General features: G+C 42.4%; 1 protein-coding gene across 3 annotated transcripts in view; it reads left to right on the top strand.

The window, feature by feature from the left end:
* The window catches only part of Hao2 (hydroxyacid oxidase 2), a 65,802-nt gene extending 49,418 nt beyond the window's left edge, over nucleotides 1-16,384 (top strand). For 2 of the 3 annotated variants that reach the window (XM_051165528.1, XM_051165527.1), the window contains exons 2-8: nucleotides 6,902-7,040; nucleotides 7,998-8,149; nucleotides 9,373-9,656; nucleotides 10,829-11,038; nucleotides 14,468-14,626; nucleotides 14,932-15,001; nucleotides 16,188-16,384. In XM_051165528.1, coding sequence (XP_051021485.1) covers nucleotides 6,910-7,040; nucleotides 7,998-8,149; nucleotides 9,373-9,656; nucleotides 10,829-11,038; nucleotides 14,468-14,626; nucleotides 14,932-15,001; nucleotides 16,188-16,243 — 1,062 coding nt within the window. In that variant the 5' untranslated portion in view covers nucleotides 6,902-6,909 and the 3' untranslated portion in view covers nucleotides 16,244-16,384. Of the gene's footprint in view, nucleotides 1-5,862; nucleotides 5,968-6,901; nucleotides 7,041-7,997; nucleotides 8,150-9,372; nucleotides 9,657-10,828; nucleotides 11,039-14,467; nucleotides 14,627-14,931; nucleotides 15,002-16,187 lie in introns of all 3 variants that reach the window. The other variant, XM_051165525.1, reaches the window with a different exon arrangement.
* The last annotated feature ends 2,760 nt before the right edge of the window (nucleotides 16,385-19,144 follow it).

The following is a 19,144-nucleotide window of genomic DNA, read 5'->3' as shown; positions in this document are numbered from 1 at the left end:
TTGAATTTTTGGGAATTGACTGAGTTCGCTATGTGCTTCAGAGCAGATGCAGTGTTTCCTCCATTTGGATTCAGGGGCATTAGGAGCACATCAGTTGGTAAACTCTGCAATTTAATTCTTAAGTGCAATTGATGTTGTGAGCATCAAATGCCGTAACTTGGGGGAGAATGTTTTGTAAGGTGTTGACATTGATTTAGACTCATTGGTTATTTATAAAGAGCCACTAGATGGGAGTTGGTTGGTTGGTTGGTTGGTTGGTTGGTTGGTTGGTTGGTTGGTTGGTTGGTTTGTTGGTTGGTTGGTTGGTTTGTTGGTTGGTTTGTTGGTTGGTTGGTTGGTTGGTTGGTTGGTTGGTTGGTTGGTTTGTTGGTTGGTTGGTTGGTTGGTTGGTTGGTTGGTTGGTTGGTTGGATTGTTGGTTGGTTTGTTGGTTGGTTGGTCGGTTGGTTGGATTGTTGGTTGGTTTGTTGGTTGGTTGGTTGGTTGGTTGGTTTGTTGGTTGGTTTGTTGGTTGGTTGGTTTGTTGGTTGGTTGGTTGGTTGGTTGGTTGGTTGGTTGGTTGGTTTGTTGGTTGGTTTGTTGGTTGGTTGGTTGGATGACCAATTGCTTGCTTGCTTACTTACTTGAGTACTTGCTTGTTTGTCCTTTCTGGTGGAGTTGTGATGTTGCCAGAAAAAGTGAAATGCTGCATATGACTATGACATTTCAAATATCTAAGGTCCTTGCTACATCCTTTGTTCTATAAACCACTTTTGGAAACACATATTTTCTTCTTTTCATAGAGATTAAGGGCCAGGCAACTGGAGCTGGAACTGGCTACTAAACGTGTGGTTTTGTATGAAGTATTTCAATCTTTCTTTTACAGGTGTATTAGTGGAGAGTAATATCTTCATTTGGGAATGAAAAAGAGGGTCAAAACCTTAGTAGACATGAGATAGTCACAGAGTGTGTTCAGTATCATGGCGCTCTGGACAGATGGTTACAGTGCATCATTATTATAAAGGAAACATCATGTTGATATCAACATGTATAATGAATTTATCCCATTGCTTAACTGAACCAGGAAATCCCCCAATCTTCCTAAGCATTCTATTAGGGTGTACCATTTCCTCAACTCTCTCCAAATCATACACAAAGCAAACAATTAACATCTCTGGGCATCAGCACTGTACCTGAGAGTTACTTCTTTGGAGATCAGAACATGTTTTCCCATAAGCAAAAAGATATTAAAAGTGTGATTCGATCCTAAGTGATGAACAAAGTTTCTGAAAACTAAGATGCTCACAGTACAAATGGCTACAAAGCAGGGTCATTATGTCTGTGGTCATTCAACATGGGAATGTATGCAAATTATGTTACGCGAGCTTTCTTCGATTTCTCTTGAATGTTCATTCTGAAGAACAGCAATCTTAATCACTGGCACCACAGAGAAGGAGAAGGAAGGAAGAAATGCCAAGATGCTTCTGAGATGCATGAGTCAGTCCCTTGCACCAACATAGAGGGAGTTCAGAAACCCCCAGCTAGCACACTCCTGTGGCAACACATGGCCACAGAATGAGCATGGAAGAGACATTCCAGGGAGGGAGTAAAGGCAAGGAGAGTGGTTCAGAAGAAAAGAAAAGAAATTATTATCTTGTTATAAAATGAACAAAGGATCATCATGCCCTGAAAGGGTCCTGTGCCTTTAACACGATGGCCCAGAGATTTGACCAGCCTCTCTTCTAGACTGCCTGAAACCACTGACCAGTTCTGGCAGCCTCTGATGACTAAACCATGCCTGTTGAGCTGCTTGAAGCTTCTGTTCCTTTGCTCTCAAGTGGTTCTCAAAGGGCCTCTGTGCTGGGACACTCCTTACTAATTCTCACTCTGAGGACAGCCCTGATACTGATCCAAATTCTTCTGTTAGTTACCATCCCTGTATGGTTGTCCTGGGGTGTTATCACCCATGCCATGATTGACACTGTTTGCCTGAGGGATCTAAAGGATCAAACCCAAGGATCCCAGGACACTTGAAAACATGCAGACCCTCATCCTTCTGTACTCTTTTCCTAGACAACTCAACCATGAATTTAGTCCTGCATCTTAAAGATAAACTGCTGAGACAGGTTAGCTCCTGGCAACACCCAGCCTAACTCAGCAAAGATGATGAACATAAAAGAACCTCTTTATGGAAATGGCTTTAAATGTGGCAAACCAGCCACTGGGCAAAATGTCTTCATTTCAGCTAGAGACAGAATTCTGCCTAAAAATAGACAAGCTTGAACACAGGCAGAGTCAACAACCAAACCCTGTTAACACAGGTTAAGCAAGTCATCAAAAGTTCCTGCCTCACAAATATGTCTGTCAGATATATTGGGCCAAAAGACTGAAGATGATGCCCAACATTACCATTTTGGGTGACTGTTTAGACAGAAAACTGTCTCTATTGTATTTTTTTAACTTTGGAAGTTGTTAACAGGCACTTCCTGTATACTCAGGTATTAATTTTATTCCTTCTCAAGTCTCTGATGGGTTGAAGACCAGATAACTTAGTTTTACAATGAAGCTTAATTATTTATAGGTTAGGATGTTTTTAGGTGTAGAGTGATGTTTTAAGTTGATAATGAGGAGATATAATAGATATTCATTGACATTCAGAATTTTAGACATAGGAAGAAAAGAAAGATGTTTTCTTTAAGGTTGCTAAATAAATAGCCAAAATGAATGTAACATTAATATAATTCCTGTGTGTTTTGTGGATCTTCTTGTTGTATGTAGTTTATTTTATACATCTGTTATAATATAAAAGCAAATGTAAAAAAATATTTTTAATTAAAATTTTTTGTCAGACAAGGCTTTTTCTAACTTAGTTAAAGATATCCCAAGATCTTTTACATTAATTGGGGCTATTGTAAAAGTTGTTCTTTCCTTGACTTCTTTCTCTGTCTATTTAGCATTGTTATAGGATGACTACTTATTTCTGTGAGTTAATTTTGTATTCACTACTTTTTTGAAAGTGTTTATCAGTTTGAAGGGACTCTTGCTGAAATCTTTGGGGTCACTTATGTATACTATCATAGCATCTGCAAATAAAGATATATTGATTTCAACAACAGAGATAAAGTTGAGAATAAAGGCTGTGGAGACTATCCTGCCTTTTGCAACAAGTATCCTTGTGGCTGGGACAGAGTCTTCCCACTCAGGATGACTGGATCAGTGTCAGCTGACCTTGGGTCCTATAATCTCCCATACTTGGCCATGGGTTGCGGACTTTGATCTTATCTTTGACATTCCATATCTCGCCCTAAATTCAAAGAGATCAAGCCAAAGGATGGTGAAGGACACATCCTGATTTACAGAAACAGCCTTCAGTCAGGCAAACTGTTGCCCTCCTGTCCCCCAGTATGCCCTGTAATTCTCATCATGGTCGCCTCTGAGGACCCCAGAGTTTTCCGACCAAGTGGAAACTCTGATTCCCCAGAATTCCTCAAGGAACAGCAACGTGCAGCCTGTAAAACCTCCAAGGGAAAACAACGTGTTGTCTAGAATAAGTGGCTCAGCTCAGATCATAATCACCCTGAACAAAACCGGGTCTTCCTCAGCAGGGCAGCCAGCTCCATTTTAAGTCTTGGGACAAGGATAAGAGTTTGAACATCAAACCAAAGCAGCAGATACCCGGACTCTCTTTGCTCTTGGGCTTTCATTTTGTCACTCATTTCTGATTTGTTCCTCTCCATTTTTTGAGCCCTGAAAGAGTGAGCTTGAAGAAGCTGGAGAACACAAGGTTCCTGAAACAACGTCTCACATGTGATCTGGGTACACATGGCTTTCCCAAGTCCTGCCTGTTTCGCAGGACTATCAGAGTGACAAAGAACAGAGCAAAGTGCACAGATGAGACAGGAAATGGACACAAAAGAACTCATTACATGACTGGAATGCTTCCTTCTCTTTCTGGTTACAACACTGGTATGAAGCATGTGCAATATTCAAAAACATTAGACAAACTTCTTTCTCAAATTTGGGGAAAGCTTTGAATGGCAAAGTATGAACCTCTTCAACTGTAATTCTGATGTTTGATTCAAGTAATGAACTCTACTGACCTTTACTTATGTCATGAAAAGAAAATTGGGCTGTTGTATCTTTAAGCTTTCAAACTTAACATGTAATTTCACATGTAATTCAAATACATATGTAGATACACTTTATATATTACACACAAAATCTGTGATTTAAAATCCTACCATGAGTACTCTGCTCTGTATTGCTAAATTGGAGGAGAGCATCTGTCTCAGAGGCTAACAGGAGATAGAGTTCCCATGTCTTTGTCTGCACAAACTTACTGTCTAATCATGCACAAGTTACCTATTTTCTGAGCCTCAGTCTCTCCAAATCCAAAAGAGACAGATTAATAGCCCATTAGCTTTAATGCCTCTGTCTATTGAAGAAAGAAGGTGACAGACAGCTTCTAGTGAGATTAGAAGGCTGTATGAAAACAAGAAAGCTTTGAGACACTTAAGGATGTTGAGATTAATGATTGAATTTCCAAACAGCTTTCAAACTCTGTAATCACAGTGCTGTAGCCAGGTAACCCACAGTTGCTTCTCTTGGATAGACTCGAGCTCTGTGTAGTTTCTATGCTGGATATTCACAAGGACATTGCTGTGGCGTTTAATGTGTAGGGCAGCAATAGTTAAAATCTGCTAGAATTGTAGCCCTCAAATAAGCACAGACAAGGTACACAGAGGAACTCTAACTTGAAGGAGTCAACACATCTACACTGTAATTCAGTGTCATACTATCCTAAAGCCAGGGTACAGCAGGAGGGACTAGGGGGTGCAATCAGTGGATTCAATAGGAGAATTCAAAGAACTCAGCACACAGTTGAGGTGGTGGGCCATTTCAGTGAAAAGGTGAAAAGAAAAGTTACACTGGGGAAAGGTCTGGAGAAAAGCAATTATAAGCTTCCATGAAGTGCATCAAGTCCTCCAGTGCCAAGATGAGATGTGATAGAGACCCTGTGTCTATAGGCTCATGCTGGGGGTTGGCCATATGGTCACTCTCTGTACCCTAGCCCTAGGTTCCTAGAAGGAAAGCAGATGTTTAGCATAAATCATGTTCTTTGTGGGGGCGAAAAGCAGTTCAGATATACTGAATCGCTCTTATCAGGAACTACTGTTATGTAAGCCTCTAGCCACAAGCCAAGTCCTAACCTTGAAAGCAGGGTCTTCCCAGCAATCTCACTCTCAGAACTGTAGTAGATTTCGTAAGTGCACAGAATTATAAATGAACAATTTCAGGACAGTTGGTTGTAAAATGAATAATTAATTGGCCTAAGGCTTATGAATGCATCAATCAGTAAGGCATGTAGTGTTGAGTTAAATCAAAATTGTTGCTTAACTTTGTCATATCAGGTCAGCTCCTTGGTAGCTTCCTGTTCAGACACTTACAAGGTTACCAGCTGAACGTTCTAGAGATGAAGTCAAATGCCTCCTCACGACCTACATCTAAAGCTCCCACATCACAGGGACTCTGTTTTATCTCACAGAACTTCTGTTGATACCCCAAGGTAGGAATTGTGTGCTGCTTCATTGTGGGACTTCCCCAGACTTTGGCCTGTCTCCATTTCCTCTCAGCCTCTCAGCACAGTTCAGCCTCATCTCTACCCAAGACAAGGCATTCAGGGCGTCACATTTTCATCTGGATTTTTGTTCCTTTCTCATTCCTTATTGAAGAGAGAGTTTCTGAGTCTGGTGCCTTTCCTTCAGCCAATAACTTAAAAGTCCTGTTTCTACTTTTAGGTTCAGGGTAATTTTGTACACTCTCGTCTCCTGAACCAGAGGTGGCTAGGGATTTAAAGTTTGCATTTCCCATCCTTTCCTTCCAGAATCTTCTCGTGTAAGAGCCCTGAATGTTGTGACCAACAAGAGTGTCTACAGCATCTTTACAGCTATTGATCTCAGTGTCCTTGCTCCTATTGGAGGAATTACTGGTTTGCCCTAAGCTACACGGTCATCAGTCCTTGGTGTTTGTATCAGAAGTACCATATACCAGATGCAGCATTCAGATCATTGATGACAATAAATGGAGGAAGACATGCTCACGACAAAATAACAAATGGTAGAAGGTGGTGACATTTTGACAACATGTCCAGTCACCCAGGCAAGGAACAACCTAAAATAACCAATTGCTTTCACCACGTTGTCCATAGCTTTGTGTAATTCAGATATCTTGGAAATCTAGGAAATTCCTGCTAATATAAGACATGATTTTTCACACTGTTGTACTAATGGCTGAGACATGAGGCTAAGTAGGCAGTTAGGAGACAGGTCTTGTAAAAGGTCAAAGGAGGAGGTCAAATGGAGACACTGAAGTGCAAAGAAACTTCCATTTTTTTCTTTGAGACAGGAGTTCTCTGTGTAGCCTTGGCTGTCCTGGACTTGCTTTGTAGACCAGGCTGGCCTTGAACTCACAGAGAACCACCAGCTCTGGCTCCCTGAGTGCTGAGATTAATGGCTTGTGCCACTGGGCCGTGCTGAGATAGTTCCATCGTATGAAGATCCAAGTCACTTGAAAGGAGATAAGGAGGCAGGAGACACTTGGAGGAGTGTTTTGATTTCTTAAGACACATGGTACAGCCTTTAAGATCTAAGCAATGTGTATAGAACGTAGGAAGTAGCCAGGGTAGACATTTAAAAGACCAAAGAATAGGTATTGGGTGTGGCTGTTAGAAAATCAAAATCTTCTGGTAGAGGAGTCAAAAGTGACAACACTGAGTTTAAAAATCAATCAAACAAACAAAAAAGAAACACCAAAATATAGATGTTGCAGCTAATTCGATTTATATTCTGCCCATCCACCTCCTTTATCTTCTGCGTAATTACAAAGTGTTCTCTCAAGATTTGTTCTGTTTTTATTTTTTGAAGGTCCAGAAATGGCTCTGGTGTGTTTGGCTGACTTCAAGGCATATGCACAGGATCAGCTGTCTAAGTCGTCATGGGAATTTATTGAAGGAGATGCTGATGAGGGCATCACCCACAAGGACAACATCGCAGCCTTTAAAAGGTCTTCTCTTAGTCCTTCCTACTGTCTCTCTGATATGCATTCCTTGAGAGCTCTTGAGGTGGTAAAAGTTACCGTATCTCCATTTAGTGAGACCAGTACATATAGGAACACGATGGGCTTCTGTGTGGTTTTATCCTAGGGTGGGATGAGGGATAAGGAGCTGGGGAGTTTTCATAGAGAGAATCTATCTTAAGCCTAGGACACGTGAGCTATCAGCTATCTGTGTCCCAGCAACTTTGCACCATGCAAAGATGGTCCAGCTGGGGTGCAGAGTGGAGAAATCTGCACGTAGATCTAGGTCTCTTGAGCTCCTAAAAACCTCTGCCTTGGAGGAGAGAGATGTGACTTGGGATAAAGGACTCATGTTTGGAGAACATGAGATCAGAAGATTTTCAGGGACAATGGAAGATGGATTCAGCAAGAACTGGACTTGAACACTCAGGGCTGAAGCATATGGCAACCAACCATAGGTATATCCAAGCTCCCGTTTGTGTAAAATAACATTTTAGATACCACTTGTGAATTGTCCTACCTTCCCCAAAGCAATATATAAGTCAAATGAATTAGTGGGACATGATTGTTTTCTAGCATCTGGACACTTTGATTGCCTTGTCTTTCTTTCTGGGGATATCTGAAATTTTATTCCCCTGTCAAGTAATTGCTGGTAACGTCTAAATTAGGCATCTAAGCCCTGAGTGTCAAGCCATAGAAGCAGGACGCTAACAGAGCAAGACACAACCTAAGGTGGACTTTGGTTTGTCAACAGTTCCAAAGCATCTGGGGTGATAGACCAGTTTCCTAGAGATTAGCCTCCTCCTGAGCCTATGCTGCTTATTCAGGACCAGCCAACTTATCCCACCCAAGAGCTCAAAGATCAAAGTCCATTTAGACCTGCTTGTAAATTTGGGCCCAAGCTTAGCCATGCTGGAAGATAATCCATCTTATTGCCTAGTGCAGAATCCGCCTCCGACCCCGATACCTGAGAGATGTCTCAAAGGTGGACACCAGGACCACAATCCAAGGGCAGGAGATCAGCGCACCCATTTGCATCTCACCCACGGCCTTTCACTCTCTTGCCTGGCCAGACGGAGAAAGGAGCACAGCCAGAGGTATGAATCACCTCACCAGAAGGCTAACCCTCCAGGCTAGAACTCATCAAGATACGTGGTAGGGAACATCAAGACTTCTTACAGAAATATCTAGGGGCATCAATCCTGTCAGAGTAAGGATTGGCAGCAAAGGGGTTGCTTAAGCCATTTTTTTGTGTACTATTGCATGTAGCCTGTAAAAATATTCACTGTCTATAAAAATAATGAGCACAGTAAAAGAGGAGCTAGAGATAAGAACATGCCAAAATCTAAAGGATGACAAAGAGGCATGCTGGCCCCACTGAACCAGGCTATGGTGTTCGGGAACCTAAAGGGGAGGTGCTAAGCATGTCACTGAGAAGGGGGCCTCTGCAGCCATATGGGCTAGAGATGGGGCTGACACCTGAGTCTACATTTAAAATGAGAAGAAACCATTGTTCTCAAGTCCTCACACAGGACTAGGTAGCTGTGCTTTCTCCATAGTCCATTCCTCATCTCTCTGATTGTCCTTGTCATCTTGTGTATCAAAACGTTCTTTCGTGGTTATGCATTCTCCCTAGTAAACCCTGTGGAGGTCCGTCCCTCTCACCTCCACAGATACTGCCATGGACCATGGGTAATAGCAGTAGGAAGGGGAAGATATGAGGCTAAAAATATTCCTTGGAGTCAGTCATCATGACTGGCATTAATTTTTGATGAGGCCAAATTCTCTGGCCATGGATGTAGTTTCATGCTGAGATTCACCCCCCAGGGAGACACACGGAATGGAGAAAGTAAGAAATGAGAAAAAGTAATTCAGTACCATTACATATATCAGAACCTTTCCCATTTGACAGATAAAGGGACAAAGCCTCAGAGCCACACAGAAAAGGAGGTGTGAGACTCTGTCTTCTCCTTTTCAGATGTGCTTCTCCCACTGCAAAGCTCATGAGGTCTCCAAACACTTCTGTGCACAAAGGAATTCATAGGAGGTTTGCTCTCCTGCCTGAAGGGTATAAGGCACCCAGTGGTAGCTCTGGGGATTAAATAACATCTCTTGCTACAAAAATCTTCCTTATGAAAAGCAAGATTTATAGAACAGTTTGCAAAGACAAGAACACAGGCACTAGGCCTCTCCATTGAACCCAACCATCTCTCACGGGGAACTAGAATGAACTCAGGCTTTCTCTATATGGGCAACACGGCCAGAGGCTTGTTCAAAAGAACTCTGTGCTCCAAGCTTGGTCATGTCCCTTGCTTTGCAGCTGCTCAGGAGCTCAACATCTGCTACATCACCAGCACTTATGCCAGCTGTGCCCTGGAAGATATTGCTGCTGCTGCCCCGGGAGGCCTCAGATGGTTCCAACTCTATGTGCAGTCGGATTGGGAGCTCAACAAACAGCTGGTTCAGAGGGCAGAGGCTTTGGGTTTCAAAGCTTTGGTGATCACTGTAGATGTGCCAGTACCTGGCAATAGGCGACAGAACATGAGAAACCAACTGGATTTGGAGAAAAACATAAAGCTGAAGGATCTCCGATCACCTGAAGAGGTGAGAAGGATGTCAGGCTCAATGGTCATTAATTATCAGAAGTATTTAATATAAAGAGAGCCATTATCAAGTTTTTCTTCCTCCTTCCTTCCCTCGTTTATCCATCCCTCCCTCCCTTCCTAACTTCCTTTCTCCTTTTCACTTTCCTTTCCACAAATATGTTCCCCTTCCCGCCTTGTGGTAGACACCGGAGATGTAGCAGTTAAAGAGGCTGACCTGGTTTTTGCTCCTCACAGCCTTCTGGCATCCAGCACTAAGACCAAATGCCCTCACCTCTGGAGCTGCTCAGCCTCTCATCAGAGAGGTTCAAGCTAGGGCTGGTGTTGGGAGACAGCGGAGCCTTAGGGGAGAGTTTTGCAGGACCTGGAGAGTAAGCTAAAGTAGGCTTATAGTATTTTCTATTTTATTATGGATTCACAAAGTGATAGTTTTGCATAGAATGCATAGACAAACTGACTCTCTGGAAAGGAAGCTCACAGCACAATTGTACTGTTTGCTAGTCCAGCCAGCTAAGACCCCACCTGCTGCCATGAACACGTAACATCAGCACAGTGCCCCACATCTTTCAGAAGTCTGTCAATTAAGGGACTACAACGGACCTTCCCTTCATTAACTTCTGGTGACTGAAAAAGTTTTCATGGCCTTGAAAGTGAGTAGCCTGGCTAAGAAAACAGGGCCTTTTAGCTGATGGGCCACTATGATTCCTCTGGGTGTCCCCGAACCAAGAGACACACTAAAATTTAAGGAAATAAGCTGTATACTGTGAGTCAAGGCTAGATGATGAGCAATGCCTGCTTTAAGATTCTTATTGCTTTGGATTTACTAGCCCATGGATAGCTCAACCATAAAATGTCAAGCTGACCTATCATATTTTTCTTATTCATCTCACATACAAAACACTGAACCCTTTAAAGTGTAGATCTGTCTTATCTGTCATTGTGTCTCCAGATTCTAGAATAATTATTAAGCATAGACATTAATTAATGAATAAGTCATTAAAGTATAAATACTTCATTCAACGTTTGGGACTGGAAGTTGTTTTAATCTGCATTGGGTGGTGTTGCCTTGTTTTTATAACTTATAAATGACGGTGCTCCCAATGTGTCTCATCTTTCGTGTGGATCACGTGATGTGAGCATTAGGACTAAGAGTCACCTTCCAATTCCTTACAGAGAAGCTCCACACCTTCTGCACACACATCTTTCCTGAGTCCGTCTTTCTGCTGGGACGATCTCTCCAGGATTCAGAGGATAACTCGATTGCCCATTATCCTCAAAGGGATTTTGACGAAAGAGGATGCAGAATTAGCCCTGAAACACAACGTCCAAGGCATCTTTGTTTCCAACCATGGTGGGAGGCAGCTTGACGGGGTTCCTGCTTCAGTAAGTAGGACGATTTCATTGGGGTGCATCTGAATGCCTCTTGCATGTCTGCACCATAAGTCTCTTCCACTCCCTACAAGGTCACAGTAGGTAGACCAAGGGACATGTTTGAAAGATACTGTAGACTCTGTCTTCTGCCAGGCAGTGATCAGATGGAAGCTCATGTGTCTTCATGGATTTTAGAAACCTGAGTTTGCCTATCTGACACAATGTAGGAAGGAGTGGCACCTCACAGAGGCACATAAGTGGTTTTCCAAAATGGAACTGCAAGAAACCGATGCACTAGTGCACAGTAGGCTGATGAGCCTTTTGCTAACATCTGTAGCAGCCTGCACTAGCTCATAAATGTATGTCTGTTCTATGTGGTGCTGGAGAGAAAGAAAAGAGGGAAGGGAAGTGGGGAAAGAGTCTTTAAGTGGAACTCAGTTGTTATTTTGTTGTCACAGGCATATTTATGCTATCTTTTCCCCAAAGCTTGTTCTAGCAATGCTTGGCTCATTTTAACAAACAAAAGTGACACTTTCCTCCTCTGTTCCCTTGACCTCTTATAAAAAATATCCATGAACAAAAAGGAATGATTTAAAAACATCATCCCTAATTTCATCACAACTGGTGTGTTAATTTCTTGGTACTTATAAATACAAGTAATTTTTTGGTTTTAATATTTACACATTTAATATATTTTATAATGTCCATCTTTTCAGTTGTTCAATGTGTTAGGCACATTCTTTATTTCTATATATATTTCTTTACTTTTTAAAGATGCGTCATTAATGGGCAATTTATATAATTAACGCCTCATTGCTGAGCATTCATGCCAGTATTTACCCAAAAAAAAATTTTTTTTGAGACACAGTTTCTCCATGTAGCCCTGGCTGTCCAGGCCTCAAATTCACAGTGATCCACCTGTCTCTGCCTCCCAAGTGCTGGGATTAAATGCCTCTGCCACCATGCCCTGCTCTTACCTTGTTTCTTTTTCTTTGGTTTCCATTTTATCGTAACCAGGTCACACCATGTTGCCCGTGCTAGCTTTGGATGCTCATCTTCACTGCTCCCTCAGTGTGGGAATTATATGCCTGTACCACTATATCTGACTTCATTTTTGTTGTTGTTGTTTTCTGTTTTAGTTTTTTTAACAATGCATTTAAAAACAATGCAAAATTGTGTTTAAACAATGTGTCAGCCACCATCCTTCACATCAACATCCTAAGTGTGTCCTTGATCAATTCCTTACAAGGGTTCTGAGAAGCAGCAGTTCCAAAGCTGCCTCTTGCGTGTTCCGAGGCTTGGGGAACTGAGTCATCTGGGGTGCCCATCGCTCCTTCTCCACCAGGCCCTTGCCAGTTAGAGCAGGCAGTGGAACGACAGGTCTGTATGCAGAGAAGGCTCACTCTTCCGTGTCTCCTAGTGAACGCTGGATTGAAAGGTATAGCCATGCCTCCTACTTCCTCCAGCAGGAGAAGAAGCCAGGAAGTGGAGGGACCACGGCTCTGAAAGAAGCCCTTCACTCCAGGGTCAGGCTCAGAAATCTGCCTCACCGGCTGGTTAATAGGGATGTACTGTTAGTCGTGGGGTTTGTGTCTGATTTTTTTTTTCATTTCTTAAATATAGTTGGTTTCAGTGAGTAACAAGTTTTAATACAGCCAAGGAAGTCAAAAGCTCAGTGGAGCAGCCTTGAGAAATAGCACTCCTCCCTCTGGGCAGGGACAACAGCGGAGGGATGAGCCAACAATGAAACAAGGTTAAGGAGCAGAAAGCAGCTTCAGATTTAAACCTTATCAACATTTCTGGCTCATCCTTGAGGCTGAACAAGGTCACTCGCAGTTGCATTTGCAAAAAGATAATCTCTAAAGGAAATGAGTAAGCTGCCTGTCAGTTTCCTGTGTGCTCCTGGACAGCATCTTCAGGGAACGTCAGAGAATGTTGTGGCCTGACCTATTGAAAACGGATCATTCTGCTTCCTAGGCTGAAATTAATTTCTGTTCCCATCATTTCATCTATTTACTTTATAATTTAGTTTTTACAAATTTGTGTGTGTGCATGTGTGTGTGTGTGTGTGTGTGTGTGCATGTGTGTGTGTATGTGTGCAAGTGCCTTCACCTGCTGAAACATCTCACAGGCCCTATTTTTGGTTCCTCTGAGAAAGAATCTTATGTAGGCCAGGCTGGCCCTGAACTCAGATTCCCTTGCCCCTGTTTCCTGTTGCTGGGCTTACAGGCACCACAACTCTTGCCTTCTCAACTCTGTTTCTAAATTATTGCCAGCTGCATGGCTGAGTATGACAACAAGAGATTTTATAAATATGTTTATTTCCTCTTTCACAGCATCAAAAAAATATTCCAAATAATATTTGGATGAGAGTTTTCTCCAGATATTTTGTGTAAGTCCAACATACATCCAGTGAATGCTCCACACTCATAAAAGAGAAAATTTATATTCTAGTGGGGATTTTTTGTTTTTGTTGTTGTTTCTTTGTTTTGCTTTAATTTGACCCAGTCAGGAGCAAGCAGCACTCTGACGGATTCCTTCCACAGTGTCAGAGTCTGGAAACTCTATTTCAAGTCCTCTCTTCCAGTTCCCCTCAGAGGATACAGATAATAACCAAAGGCAGCAGAACCGTCTCTTCAAGCATCCTCATTGCAGAACCCAGAGGGCCCGCTGTCCTCCTCCTTATAGACTTGGTGGCCCAGGGACCTGTGGGTGTCAGATGGGGAATAGGGCAGATAAGACACCTGTGGAGTCCAGTCCTCGGTGCCCGGAGCAAAGAGAAATTAGGACAAAGGAAGCCTGTCTTTCTTTGTCTTTCAAAGGCTTAACTTTCTCTTTATGATGTTGCCACTACATTCTTACTTTTCTATCTTAGATGAGTTGCCCATTCATGGCGATGCGGTTTGATGCATCACCACGTCCACTCAGTTTGAAAGACAGGCAGATATCTACTCAGGCTGTGACTGTCCCATCCATTCTGCTAAAACAGACTCAGTGCCTAAGCCATGAAGGACATCTCTAACAGGGACATTTTGGAAACAGTGATGATAGAAGGTAAATAAAAGGCAACAGCCTCCTTGGTGCCAAAGTGAATACTACAAATATGTAAGGTGGAGCCAAGCATATCTTCCAACTCATAAGGAAGTTTTTAAAAGTCGGAGGCTAGACTGGAGGTGAAAGGGAAAGTGGATAGAGGGACAGTGAGCAGTAATGTCCTGGAGGTGAGTGAGCAGGAGTTTCTGGTCCTCAGGAATCTCCAGGCCTCAGGAGGAGGGTGTTGACTTCCCTCAGCTAAGGGATGGTTAGAGAAAGAATTGTGAGGGGCTTGGCCTTTGCATACATTTCCTGGTCCCATTCTACCTTGAGAGAACATTCATCTCTCATGACCCCACAAGAAACAAAACACAAAGGTCTGAAGCTAGATGTGCATTTCTTTTTCAGATTGATGCCCTGACTGAAGTAGTGGCTGCTGTCAAAGGGAAAATCGAGGTGTACATGGATGGCGGGGTTCGAACCGGCAGTGATGTGTTGAAGGCACTGGCCCTTGGGGCTAGGTGTGTGTTTCTTGGGAGGCCAATCCTTTGGGGCCTTACCTGCAAGGTGAGATTGCTACTTTGAGATGCAGAGCCCAGCACTCATTGCCATGCCAATGAAGACATTGCCTCAAGTTCTTCCAGAATTGTCACAGGCCCCCTCAGCTTCAGGCCTCTGAAGTGTTCCACAGACTTCAACAGCCCTCACCTCACCTCAGCCCCGCCCCCCGCTTTCCTTTCTTTGAGTCCCTACATAATTCTGACTTCACAGATTCTATCCTGCCTTGCAACTGAGTGTACACACAATTTACACCCCCCATAATTGGTCGAATAATTCTCTCAAAGCTCTGTCTCTTTTTTTCTGCTTCTCAGGGTGAACACGGAGTTAAGCAAGTTTTAAATATTTTAAAAGCAGAGTTCCACACATCTATGGCCCTTTCAGGTACGTATTCTTGTCATCTGGTGTGAAGCCTCAGGTAGGAGGTCTTCAGACAGAAGCTGAATGTCCCTCGTGCTGACTAACACCCACCCCAGCCCCTTGGCCTGGGAGTTGTTCTGAGGACAGACACAGTAAAATGCCCTACAAAGAGATCAGGGAGTGCTCAGACCATGGGAACCTTGTTCGTTTCTCAAGGTCATTGTCAGTGCTAACATAGTTCAGTCTGTAGGCCACCTAAGACTCCACTCCTGGTGTAAAATTCAACTTTTCCTATATTTCTGTTTTAGGAAAAGACTCCTTGGTTACATTATTGTAATATATTTTCTCGTGTTCTGTGTGTGGAGTTGAAGGTGGTCTACAGCAAGTTAACTTGTACACAGCCTCTGTAAATCCTTGCAGCCTTTTCATTACCTGGGGCTTCTCTCTGTCCTTGCTCGCAACTCCCCATGCCACCGTGCTAACTCTGCCTTCATTCTTTTCTTTTTCAATCCCCTTGCGGAAGCTCAGCTCTAGACCTCACATTACATCCTACTTAAGGTCTTCTGACAGTGAAGAAGCTTGCCTTTGACAGGACCGTCCCTAGAAGGCGTTGGTATGTGGAGTCCTCATGGCATATGCTACAGTATCCCTGAGGCTCCTCTTCCCCATACACTGGCACATTCTACCTGAGTACACCCTGTCTTCAGAACTGAGCTTAAGGCCAAAGACAGCTAGTATGTGCAATTGGGTTTTTGACCCTAAAATAAAGTGTGTGTGTGTGTGTGTGTGTGTGTGTGTGTGTGTGTGTGTTCACACTTTGATGTGACTATGCATATACTATGGAGATCTAAAAGATCGATTGTTCCCCTTGCAACCAGAATTACAATACACATCCAATATAAATAACACTTTATCAAGGGAAGCACAAAGATTAAAAGCTTTCTCTGTTGCATCATCCCATGTCCATGGAGAAAGAGAAGTGAGCTCTGTGATAGAGAAAGACAGTCAGACAGAGACAGAGACAGAGACTGAGACAGCATGTCCAGGAGCCAGTGTGGAGGTAAGAGGACAATTCTTGGGAGTTGCTTCTCTCCAGCTATTTTGTGAGACTTGGGATCAAACAGACCATCAGATCTGTATTCAAAGACTTCACTCAGCTGACCCTTCTCACCTGCCTGAAAACAAGCTCATAATTGTCTGGTTCTTTCAGGCTGCCGGTCCATCACTGAGATCACTCCAGACCTTATTCAGTTCTCCAGATTATAAGGACCTACCAAGATTGCCTACAGAAGAAAGACAAGCTCTCAACATGGTGTGCAATGCTGTTCATCTTGGGCCCCATCGTAGCTAGTAGTTTGAGCCCTGTAGCCTCAAAATTAGAGAGAAATGGAGAAAAGTATCTAACAGATCCCACAGGGTGCATTTGGGTGAAAGAATAACATCTAATGTTCTACCGGATAGCTATAGTTAGTAGTTGACTAAGTCAAGTAGCCATGGTCCAGCAAGAAACAAAATAGTTATATCTGATGTGACACCAGTTTCTTTCATCTGATGATTATGTATATTATACATTACTGAAATGCCATACTGTATCATAAATATGTGCAATCACTATGTATCAATTAAAATAACCATATATGTTTAAAAAGAAATGAGGACAGGGTTACCCTAGTTTTACTCACTCCCTCCTGCAAGAAGTATTGGGAATTTTAAAAACTTGAATCCAGATAGTCAAAGTCTGAAACATAAAGCATCAGAGTAGCTGACCTCCAAAAACATTGTAATATTTTGGAAATCATTTTCAAGACTCTATGGCTAAGTTGAAATTAACTATACCGCTCTTTCACCAATGCATGAAAAAGAAGAAATCTTTATTCTGCTCCTATTCATTTTGTCAAATAAATGTAAGCTTTTTCAAATACATGTTATACGGTTAAAGTAACTATAAGCAATAAAGTCTAAGAAAATTTCTGCTAGCCAGAACTCCCAAATAACACAGTTTCATGAAAACTCCCACATGAAAAACCAGTCTACCTCATTTTAAGGAGGAAATGACCACACCAAAATGGACTTTGCTCTACTTTAACAAGATCTGCAGTGCCCAGGTCGCTTCTATCACTCTCTTGATGTGATATCAAAATATGGCATGTTAGGCACCAAATATTGCCTTATTCTTCCACTTATATCCCAAAAGCTTAACCCCACCATTGTCCTCATATAATAAAAAAAAATGAGAATGTCACGGTATTCATTCCTCTCCGTGATTGTCATAGTGTCCCAGAGTCACCTGGGAACCCTAACTGAAGAGCTCCTTCCACCAGACTGGCCCATTGCCATGTATTGGAGGAATTTTATTAATTACTAATTGAGATAGGGCCTGACCTACTGTGTGCAGTGCAAGACCCGGGCAGGTGGGCCTGGAATGTATATATGAAAGGATAACTGAGCATGCCAGAGGGCCAAGTCAACCTTTACCCACTAACTAACCACCTAAAGCCTGACACATGCCTGTTCCCCTTGATGGTTGGCTATGCTGGACATGGGGCATGTCTTCAACCTTAAACTCAGCAGCTAAAGTTTTGACTGAGCTTTATAGATTTGGTTGTTTCAAAAGAGAAGCAAACTACAGTAGCTCTAGGTAGAAATATAATTAGGCAAGCAGACAGTGGGATTATTTTGTGTAAAATACAAGTTCTTCCTGAATACATTCTCTTGAGGGATAGCCCTGCTGTCTCTGGATTTTGAATCTAAAATAACGACAAAGCTGCTTTTTCTCTAGGCTCCATCAGAGCCTAGTACATGGAGATAACAGCCATTGATGTCTCCTATTGCTGAGAACAGGAGCGCAGGCTTGTGCCTGATCCAGAGGGGAATCATTTCATGTCAGAAAGGTACTGACTACAACACTAATTAAGCTGGGTAAGAGTGTCAGAGTCAGGCTGGAGAGATGGCTCACCCCTTAAAGGCTAGGAGCACACCAAAAATATAAGAGTATCAGGGTCCTTTCATTTTGGCCAGTGACCAAGGGAAACTTCGTGGCTGAAAGTCTCTTGGCACTGATGCTCATGGGTACAGCATTTTTAAAAGCAAAAACCATAAATGCATCAATGTTAGGTGAGGGTTAGAGGAAGCTTGTAAAACTTTTATTCAGTCACAGCATAAGAGTTACTTCATATATATTATTTTTAAACATGAATTATTTTGATTAATACATATGAATCATGGTTATCATCATAGTAAGGCAGACATGACTATTATGGGGTAGAGGGCTGAGAAGTTTCTAAGTAGATATAAAGTAGAGTGAGGACAAGATGGCATTGCTTTAGTCACTTTAAAATAAATGCATAATAAATCTGAGAGAGAAATGTTTTAAGACCTAAATGTACCCTCTATGACCTGGCATAATGTAGACTAAATACATGAGCAGACACTTCACCAATGGAGGTATGAAGGTAGAAAATAGTCACATAGAAGATGCTCAACACCATGCATATTAAGGAACTACAAACAAAACCATAGGATGCCACTGATTACCTACTGGAATGTCACAAGTCAGGCAAATACCAAATGTTCACAAGGAGAGAGATTGTTTGTGGGCATAAAAAACAGTACAACCACTTTTAAAAACAGCATGTTAGTTTGCCATAAAACTACACATCTCTACTGGATGAACTGACCACCGTGAGCTATGGTGCATACCCAACATTGTTACATCAGTGACCACATACATGAAAAACAACTGCTCTGGAGTCTCTACAGGAACTCCATTCACAACCGCTCACACTTAGTAACTGCCATGATGTCCTTTAGTAGGCTGATGGATAAATGTTGGACACCCAGATATTACTCAGTTCCAAGGGGGCAAAGCTATCAAACCATGAAAAGACATGGAAGAACCTTAAAGTTCTGTCATTAAGTGAAAGAAGCCAGCCACTGAAAAGCTGCATGTTGTAAGATTATAAACGTATGACACTGTAAAAGGAGCAAAACCATGGAGACAGAAGGTCAGTACAGGTTCACTGGTGTAACAAATGTATTCTTTCAGTTCAAGATACCGGTGGAAGGAGGCTGTGCATTTATAGGCTCTGTAGCTATGGGAACCCTGTATTTCCTGCTTTGTTTTGCTCTGAAACTCAAACTGTTCTTTCAAATAATCTGTGTAAATAT

Source organism: Acomys russatus, chromosome 23 (assembly GCF_903995435.1).
Source record: "Acomys russatus chromosome 23, mAcoRus1.1, whole genome shotgun sequence".
Classification (NCBI taxonomy): Eukaryota; Metazoa; Chordata; class Mammalia; order Rodentia; family Muridae; genus Acomys; species Acomys russatus.
This window is presented reverse-complemented; position numbering and strand designations above follow the sequence as displayed.